Genomic DNA, 10,083 nt, shown 5'->3' with positions numbered 1-10,083 from the left:
ATTTAATAAAGGGCACGTTACATGGTCACAAAATGTTCTCGTCCATGTTTTGCTTATGACTGACAGTTCATCTGATCGAATAAACGCACGACTCGAATGACTGCTGTCCAATCGTAGATGGCAAGGGGCGGGATCTCCGCGTTTCACAACAACGCCGTGCACTACCTCAAAAAAGAAGAGCTGTGACCGAGCTCCTAAGCGCTGTGTGTTTTAGGTGTGAATTTGTATATTAAGACATGACCGGTGCGACTGTCTGAAAGGTAGGTGTTATCTCGCATGTTCCTGTCAACGTTCTTTGAGAAAATTAGATAAAATTAAGTAGTAAGGTAAATATTGACCTGACCCAGCTCATCCTGCAGCAGACTGTATTCACAGCACAAACTGTTCAACCTAGGGTTATTAGCCTATACTTGTGCTACTTAAAGTTTCAGAGTGTCAGAAAATGTTGGATCGATAATATAGTGCGCACTGCCTCCTTGATGATCCTGTAAAGGCAAAAACAAGCAAACAAAGATAATCTGTACTACCACACAGACCCTCTTATGACTTGAATTAGGTCTGTACTATTTAAAGAGAAGTAATTTGGATCTCGTGTTTACATAGCACACTGTGCCGTGCCTGAATGCTGAAGTGTTGTAGCTTGCAACAATAGAAAAACTGCTGGTCAACATCCTAAAAGTAACATTTATTTAAACGGTAGTACAAAAGAGGCAGTATCTTAGTTATACACTGCTAAATGCGTTAAAGAACCAGCTCATATCTTCTCTGACAATGTACATTTAGCATGTCTTTTAACCATATCATCTGTGCTCATATTAATCTCTAAATGCATTCTCTTATTCTCTTTTTCAGGGAATATTGCAGCCTGTAAAAATGAAGGGGCTTTTCCTTGTAGAGCCCGTGGTGGCCCTGTTTGCATTCTCCAGTTTTCTCATATATCCTCTGGTGCAGCAGTACGTGTACCGGAGGCTCTGGCAGGAGCTGACAAACACCACCTATCCTATCTCTGACAACACCTCCAGATGTGCGGCAAACAGCAGCAATCATTCAAGCTATAATGAGGTTAGTCATGATGTAGAAGAGCATGCACTTAAGTAACTTTTTTTTTTTCCACAGATATTTCCACAGGCTAACAATCAGTCATTGCTGTGTCAGGCTTTCTTTGTGTTGATGAAAAGAAATGTTTCACTGACAGAAGCAGTCAGTTGTATTAAAAGAATCTGCAGCTCAACATACAATAGTGCCCATGTGCACAGGTGTCGTCTCAGCAACTATCTGTGCCTGTGTTCAACCTTTACTGTCATGACACAGCATAAATTTTCCTGTATAACCTTCTTCGTATCCCCTCTTACAACACTGCTCAGGTAAAAAGAACTGATTCAGCTACTGCATCTTAAGGTGATATGCTAGGGAGACCTGTGACTAAAGTTTACGACTAATGTTAAATTGGGTCTGCAGTACACCAAGACAAACTGCAGTGTAACAGAATTTAGAGGAAATATTCTTCAGCAAAAAATGTCATGTTCTGTTTTTAGCCTGTTTTTAAAAAAGAAGAATGAAACACGACAGAGAAGTGAGACCAAACACAGTGCTCCTGAAATATCCCTCTCTGCACCTGCTGCACTTTAGAAAAGCTTTGTTCCTGTTAGACCCGAAATACACAAATTGAAGTGCTTTAATTCTGTTCGATGGTTTCATGACATTAAACTGTTCCCCTCTCTGTTAAACTTGCATTGTTTGTAACGTAGTTGCCCATTGGAGGTCTGTTATTTTGCTATTATTTTGCTTTCGTAATCATGCTCTCTCTCCCTCTCTCTCTCTCTCTGTTCTTCCAGGAGGTACAAAGACAGGCATCTCTCTTCTCCCTTTACACAGAGCTCTTCTCCACAATCCCCTCTTTGGTTGTCACTCTCATGCTTGTGGCCTATAGTGACCGGGGAGGACGGAAGATCGCCATCATTATGCCGCTGATTGGCATGTTGATCTATGCCTCGGCCTTCCTGACAGTGTCCTTCTTTGAACTCAACGTTTACTTGCTCATTGGCTCCTCTCTTCTCAGTTCTCTCTTTGGCGGCTTGGGCACCTTTCTAGGGGGTTGTTTTGCCTACATAGCAGACTTGTGTGAGGATGATCGTCAGAAGACGCTGCGCATGGCTGGACTGGACATGATGATCGGCTTGTTGTCTGGTGTGGCTTCATTATCAACAGGCTACTTCCTGAGAGCTGCAGGCTTTAACTGGCCTTTCCTAACCTCTGCATTGTGTCAGATTTTGACCATACTCTATGCAGTTTTCATTCTGGAAGAGACTGTGAAGAGGCCCCCAGCAGATGCTGTTATTCTAGATGAGTCTTCTCAGCGCTCAGCCCTGAAACAGATGATCTATGGGGTCTACAAGATGTTTACAGGGGCCAGCCGCAGGTGTAAAACTGTTTTGAGCCTCCTGATGCTCATCTTCACCAGCTTCTCCTTTGCTTATATGGGTGGGGTCACCTTGATGACTCTATATGAGCTCAATGAACCACTGTGCTGGACTGAGATTTTGATTGGCTATGGCTCAGCATTGTCCACCACTGTGTTCCTGATCAGTTTTGTGGGAGTGCTGGCATTCACATACTGTGGTGTACCACAGCTGCTCATTGTACTGATGGGAATCCTGTCTGTTGTAACAGGCATGGTCCTGACAGCCTTTGCCAAGACCACTTTACTGATGTTTCTAGGTAAGAAAAAAGTCCACAACAACTACTGTGTTGCTTAAACCAATAATGTACAATACTTTCTAAACCCCTTTTTTAGTTAAAAGATAGTTGCACAAGTTAGTGATTGACAGAGCCTATCTTTCCTACAACCTTTACAAGGTGTAAAAATGGCACTAGGTTTACAGTACCTTTTGTTTTTTTTAAATTAGATTATTGCATTTTAAACTGAAGATGACTGATGACGATACAATTATGATAGATTATCACTGCTTTATTTTAATTATCATGTGGTGATAATTGACCTAAACTTGTGAATTTGAGAATGCTCTTCACAAGTTTTGCAAACATAACAGTATGAATTTACTTTAACTATAATGTATTTTACAATTTAATTTTTTTAGTCCCTGCATTATGATGTATAATGTAATGTATGTCTCTTATTATTTGTCTACCACAGTGAGGGTGCCAATGCTTCTGTCTATCATGCCTTTCCCTGTTCTGCGCTCAATGATGTCAAAGGTCGTCTCAAAGTCTGAGCAGGGTAAGTGGTTCAGGGCTTTCCATGAGCAATAGTACCGTGTCGAGTCTGTGTGTTTTTAGAGTCAGAGTCCAAAGTTGGTGTCCCAGCAACCTCATGATACATTTGAAAACAAAACACTACTAGTTTCTGTTTCTTAGGGCAAAAGGGTGTGTTGAAATTATAGCGCCTGATTTCAGGCACCACTTGTTGTTAGTCACCCTGTCACTTCTTAAACATTTTCTTTCTTCTCTCCTGGGTATGTTTTTCCACAGGAGCCCTGTTTGCCTTGCTTTCCTTTCTGGACAGTTTAACTACCAATGTATCCGTTGCAGTCTTCAACAGTGTCTATGCTGCTACAGTGGCATGGTACCCTGGCTTCATTTTCCTGTTGGCTGCAGGACTGTGTGCCATCCCTTTGTTTGTCCTTGGGTAAGTTCATCATGTTGCCAAGGTACATAACACAACATTAAAGGACCATACCAGCAAATAATTATTTTCTATTGAACCTTCTGGGTACATTCATCATAGATGCCTCATTTTTTTCGTGTCCAAGTTCTGTCGCATCTGCAGGAAGCATTCTCCACTTTGAAAACTCTCCTGTCTGCTTTGAAATAACCTCCAACATTCACAAAATAAGAGTGTGCTGATAGCTAATGATCTATTACAGCTTCTTCCAAAACCCAGAATTACAGTTAGTCAGACCTTTATCTGAGTGCTGTCCATCATTGCAGGTCAACACCAAACTAACGTGAAGTGAAAACTTTTTCCCGTAAGCTGTCTGTGATTTCAGAATTTGTCATATGACATTGACAGGGTGTTTTCTACCAAAAGTGATTTGTTCGATCTACACTAAAAACAGAGCAGTTTCTGAACACTTTATGCTGTGTGGATATGCTTCAGGTGTAGGGCTGTACTCTGTGGGTTGAGTTTCATTACAAACATCTCTTTTTTTTTGCTGAGTCACTGCCAGTTTTGCTTGGCTAGAAAAGAGAAATGCTTTGCTTTCTTGATTCAGGCACTCAGAAAACAAGAACTCGCACTTCCTCATTCCTGTGTTCATCTCATCCAACTTCCCTCATCATACGGTCTCCTTTTTCATATAGTAACATCAATTTCTGACATGTACATTATGTTTTTAATTTTTTTTTTTGACTTATATACCATCAATGAAAAGAATAGAATAGAACAGAATAAACATCCACAAATAACCATTTATGCAAATCTGGGAGGGTCTGTCAAGGATGAAAGGCCACAAAAGAATACTTACCTGTGGTTCATTGTGCTCTTACATTTGCTTCAATATACTGACTTGACAAAGGTAGTGCTGCTGAATCAGTCTGGGAAGTGCAGCATAAAACATACAGTTCCTTGACTGTGTCCACCTCTGTCACATGCACCGGGTAGTTATAGAATGACAAAGCCACTGGTTCAGCAATCTCAGGCCAGAATGAGCTCCACATGAAGATCCCTAATTTATAACAGGTTTTGTTTTCAAGCCTTTCTACTAAAACACTAGTTTTTGTTACTTTAATAAAACATAAATTCCATGTACTCCCAGAAATCAAGTAACCTGTGTGGTACCTGTGTTTTTCAGCTAGATCGATATCCCATTTACAATAATGCTTTTATTTTTTTTTTTACTTCTAACTTCCTTCTCTTCTCTTTGTTTGCTAAAGGGGAATACCTGTATTGATCAGATTGCATAAAGCTGAAGTGCACCTTTTGTGTACTGTTTGTGTATGCATCACCTCAAATTTGTATTATTACAACTTATTCTACAACATGTTCCAGTTGGGGCTTATGTCCTGTTGTAACTGTTGGAAACTGTGAAGGCAGGGCTATCGCAGGATTGAAGGATATGATTTTAGCTGGGAACAAGCAGGGCTTAGGGGATGGCTAGGGCCGTCGGGACCAGGCTGATGGCTGGTCATGCTGAGCTGGGAGCGTCCACAGACACGGAAGCTGAGCCGAGCGGGCTCCAGGGGAGGGGAGCAGGGTTGACAGGCCGAAGAGCTGGTGACAGGGCCTGGAGCAGAGTAGACGGGGCTGCGGGGTGAGGAGAACAGGTTAAACAAGGGGTAACAGGAAACCAGCAAAATATATCTTAGAATAGCTTGAACACAAACTGACTGAGCAGGTACTACAGTCTGGCAGTGGTGGGGGCTGTCTGCTGACTGCAGCACACCTGTCTCAATTCAGATAATCACAGAGGGAGAGAGAGACTGCAGGCAAGGTCGAGGTGGTGGGTGTGACCGGAAAGATGATTGACTGTGATAGATGAAAATATGTGCATTGAAATATCTTAGCAGTTGCCCACAACTAGTTAAGACAGTCATGTATCACATGTTTTTTTATGCCTCTCTTCTACCCGTTATTTCATGTTTCAGGGTGGTGGGTGTGATAGGAGTGGATGTTGCCAAAGAGGTCAAAAAGCCAGAGGCGGATCCTGTTGAAGATCAGAACGACAACAGTCCTCTTCTTAGCTGAGCCGTATGAACTGCCAAAATCTCACCAGCACTTTGTTAATTTTTTCCCCCAGGTGTTTAGTCTAAGATATTTGTGACTACACTGACTCTTGTTTTCAGTTACAGATTCATCTCATAGGTTTTGATGCAGTGTGCTATTGAAGTTGAAGAACAGGTAGATATGACAGAGATGATGTTGACAGGTTCTGAAGCAGTGATCTTTTTTTCCCCACAAGAACATTGATGTTGACAAGATGGTAGCATAAATAGGATATAAAGCATTTCAGTGAAGGGATATTAAGTTATGCACATGAAAGCTAACAGGATTTCAATTAAGAGTGGTGTGGGAGTGTTCTCAGACATTATTTATACCTCAAAATGGCCTGACTGTGACATATATGATATATATATTCAAAAGGCTTTAATGTGTTTTCATGAAGTTTTACAGTGTGATATGATCTGCAGTTTTAAAAATATGTGTGTTCATTGTTACAGTTATGAACTGATTCAGGTCTGTGATACATTTTGTCCTTTTGTCTTTCCTTTTTATTGCAATATTAGTTAACGTCTTTACAAAGAGCTTCACTTGCACTTGTTTCTAAATAGACATTTCAGGCAGTCAGTGCACCAAATATGCAATGTAACAAACATTATATTTTTCAAAAAAATCTACAATTTTGATGCATTGTATTCACTAAAATCCACATTAGGTGATGTGAAATACGTAAACCACAGAAGGAGGAAGGGGTTTTTAAAAGGAACCAACTACTCTAAGCCAGGGTGAGAGCTGGAGTATAAGTGCGTATGCAGGGTATTTATTTTTACTTTAGTAACCACACAAATTTTAAAATCCTGACTGCAATGTTCTTTGGTCACTCAATTCCAAATGCTGTAGAAGAAACACTGAGACATTGTTAGTTTTTCTCTTTTTTTTAATCTCAAAAGTTAAAATTTAATAGATCAAATGACAAATGGTCAAGTTTTTTTGTTTCTATAATCTTCTTCCTTTGTTTTTATATAAATAAAATAAAAAAAAAACAAAAAAATAAGACAATAAGGGGTTTTCTAGGAGAATCCAATTTCACCCCAATTATCGGACTGTAGTTTTCTCAGTGTGATTAAATTTCAGCATGCTTATTCTGCTTCCAGATGGTATATATTAAATATCAGGGTCGCTAGAGTCTGGTTTCTAAAACAATAAATTTCACCTTAGTGAGAGAGGTTTGATTCAAATTCCCAGGCAGGCCAGGAACAAATGTTTAAGCAATGCTGTCATTTGTAAATTAACCACTAGATGTCACTCTTGATCCAGGCAAACATGCACAGTGGCGTGTTGTACACCCACATCATCATCAGCCAGTAGACTAGACTTTAGAGTAGGTTGTATCTCACTAACTCAGTGTTAAACTCTGTTTTGTTTTTCATAAATAATGTTGTCTTTCAAATGAAATTCCTAAAACATCACAAATGTTTATGCGTAAGTGTAAATCCCCTATGTGTATACATTCCTTTTCAATATGCTGGAGTGTAGATCATACAGATAGAGAAGATTTACTGTTCTGCTCTGTAAATTCTGTTTCTTCATAGCTTACAAAGGGACTATTGACAACCATAATAAACTTCATTATGTTGTCAGTGCACCCACAATTTAATTTAATGGTCTGATAACCACGTAAGAATTGTCTCCACATAATGTTGTGGTCCCCAAATAAAAGTGTCATTTCTGAGGAGAATATAAATCATCTAGTCCAGTTAATGTCCCGGAAATCATTTTGGTGACCAATTAATGTTGATTAAAGTCAATCTGAAAAAAAAAATGTCTCGCTCTGTTTCCACTAATATGTTGATCAGCTCAGACATTGAAACGTGGTTACTGGTTTTAATGTTGTGTTTGATCGGTGTACGTGCTCTTAACACTTCAGTTTTTAACTCAGGACACTTCATTCATCTCACAGCTCAGGGTTGTTTTATTTGATTTTCCTGTACTGTAATTTCCAAAGTTACCACCTCCTGTCTTTGTCCTCTACACAGAAGGGTCGTCAAGGTGCGTGCACACATGTAAATGAACCTATTTTTCTTGGACCTGCTCTGTCTCTGGGAGAAAAGTGAGACTCAAGCAAAGTGTGTGAGCCTGCAAACGATGTGTGTCTTATGGATGATGAATGGACATCTGAAATACTGGCAGGGATTCCATCAGATTGCATGGCTGCATAGTTATTGGACTACTGGGTTAGTATGGAAACAGAGAAGCGTGTAACCAGTGCCGCCACCACAAAAGATGAATGAGATTGTGGCGATGTAAAACAATTCCCTCACGTGGATCTGCACCGAATGTGCCACGTGGAATCAGATTATAGCTACACATGATGCATTACAGGGGGTAGATTATCAGCTGTTTATTGCTGCGATGTTTTGATGGTGTTTTTTAGGCAGACATTTACTCTAAAAAGGTAAAGCAAGACAAACAAAACTTGGATATGCTTGTTTAAGATGAGGACCGTGCTGGTTCAGTTTGAAAACATGTGGCAGACCTCCTAACACCTAAGAGAAATAAAACCTTGTTGCTTTTGAACATTGCTGAAGTAGAAACATGCCAGTGAAAGTGTATGTAATTTCCTTTTCCCCCCTGTTTTAAAATTTATACATGACATGTCAGTTTGAATTGGCTTCATTCACGGAAACCCAAATGACGTCTGATCATAATGTGCACTTATTTGATTTCCATCCTCAAGTCTTGAGTACCGTGACTGCAGCTTGATTGTAAGGTAACGTTGACACTGAGACTGAATTAAGCTCCGCACTAGAGGTTACTCAAGGGATCATCTGAGGCAGGGCCCGCTTGGCACCAAACATGAGGTTTCTGGTTAAATTAGAGATGGAGGTGTGGTGAGCAGTGATGATAGTTTGCAAACGAGGAGACGTTTTTCCCAGGGGTAAGGAGCTCAGGGGGGAGACAGTCGTGGCGGTGGCTTGCGTGTGTCTGGCATGCATGGGGTCGTTGAGGATTAAAGGGAAGTTTGGTGGAGCGTGGAGGCAGGGGATCGGGGGTCTTTGGTTTCTGGTTTCCAAACTAGCTGAATCAGCAACACGATCATCTGCACCACACCACATCACATCGCTAAATGCTGATCTCTGATGTTGATCCAGGACGTTGCTAACAGACCTCTCTTTATCTCAACCTTCTGTTCCCCGGGATGAGATAATTCACTTCAATATAAAAACCCATTTGAGGTGGTTTGCATGACTGAAGCTAAGGGGGGAAATAGAGGGGCTTCCCAGTCTGATCATCTGAGGATGATTTGATCGCATCAGGATCTACTGCATATATATTTTCATTCTCAGTTTTCATACAGTAAACAGGCTTAATAGCACCGTCTTGTAACTATACTACAGGACTGACAGTCAACAGGAATGTGGGTTGATTTTGATGTGTAAGCAAATCATTTCCTACTTTTTATTTACCCAGGAGAGATTTTGCTGACCAAAAAAAAAATGGTTTCTTAGGTGTTTTCTACACTTCAGTTGGTTTTACACATGGGAACTGTCTAGTAGAGACACATTTATACACAACTTCTCTGGAACACTTCCCTTAAAGGCAGTCTGACAGCAGTTGAGGCAGAGCAGAGCATTATCAACTCTGCATTTTCCCAGGCAAGCTATGAACTTCATGGATGCGTGTCTGCTTCACTGCACTCTTAATAAGCCGGGGGTTTGCAGTTTACAATACCACTGCTAGGAACGTACAAGTGTGTGCGCTGGTATTTTTCAGTGTGTGTGTGTGTATGCATCATACAACAAACCTACAATCCCAGATAGACACTTTGAATACCTCTCCCGCCCCCTCTTCCTTCTACAAAGGTCATACTGCTGTATGGATGATGTGTGTTGGTGATTTTTTTTTTCTAAAGCACTGATCACATGCTATCTACAGTTCTATATGCTCCCCACATGCTGTCTGTGTGTAGGTTTGTGTTGCAGGCTGTGTGAGTGTGATTGTGTGTGCTTAGCTGGATGCTTGTCAGAGGTCCATGAGCTCCGTCCCTGACTCGTAATTACTGCCATTCCCTGGTGTGCTTTTTCTGTGAAGGGTTATAATCACTTATCAGTAAAACAATCTCCACTTTCCTATTACATGTTTGTGCCTCCTCTTTTATCCATTTTCATCACTGAGATCAACACAAATCCCTACCTGTTTCTGTCCCATCTGGATTGCATGGCTTCATGTGGTTACCCACTCCTTCCACAGATGTCTTTTACCAGTCCTAACTGCCAATAATGTCTATTCCCCTGTCAGCCCTACTACCTCCCTCCTCCACATCCTACTTATTTTCTCTCCACCACTTCGCTTAAAGGAATTGACTGGCTTTTTATGATCTGCTTCAAATATAGATCTGCAACCGC

The 10,083-nt window shown here is 40.8% G+C and overlaps 1 protein-coding gene across 1 annotated transcript; it reads left to right on the top strand.

Annotated features, from left to right (window-relative positions):
• The first annotated feature begins 158 nt into the window (after nt 1–158).
• On the top strand, nt 159–7,475 carry slc46a3 (solute carrier family 46 member 3). The gene is made up of 6 exons (XM_041052315.1): nt 159–260; nt 853–1,062; nt 1,836–2,718; nt 3,155–3,238; nt 3,490–3,646; nt 5,605–7,475. Exons 2-6 carry the CDS (start codon nt 874–876, stop codon nt 5,702–5,704), a joined length of 1,413 nt encoding a protein of 470 aa, XP_040908249.1. The 5' UTR covers nt 159–260; nt 853–873; the 3' UTR covers nt 5,705–7,475.
• Nucleotides 7,476–10,083: the final 2,608 nt, after the last annotated feature.

Source organism: Toxotes jaculatrix, chromosome 12 (genome assembly GCF_017976425.1).
Source record: "Toxotes jaculatrix isolate fToxJac2 chromosome 12, fToxJac2.pri, whole genome shotgun sequence".
Lineage (NCBI taxonomy): Eukaryota > Metazoa > Chordata > Actinopteri > Toxotidae > Toxotes > Toxotes jaculatrix.
The sequence above is the reverse complement of the archived record's forward strand: the minus strand, read 5'-3'. Positions and strand labels throughout refer to the sequence as shown.

Coding starts and splice junctions, on each gene's coding strand:
- slc46a3 (XM_041052315.1), top strand. CDS start 874: ATGAAGGGGCTTTTCCTTGTAGAGCCCGTGGTGGCCCTGTTTGCATTC. Junction 2,719..3,154: donor CACTTTACTGATGTTTCTAG/GTAAGAAAAAAG, acceptor TGTCTACCACAG/TGAGGGTGCCAATGCTTCTG. Junction 3,239..3,489: donor CGTCTCAAAGTCTGAGCAGG/GTAAGTGGTTCA, acceptor GTTTTTCCACAG/GAGCCCTGTTTGCCTTGCTT.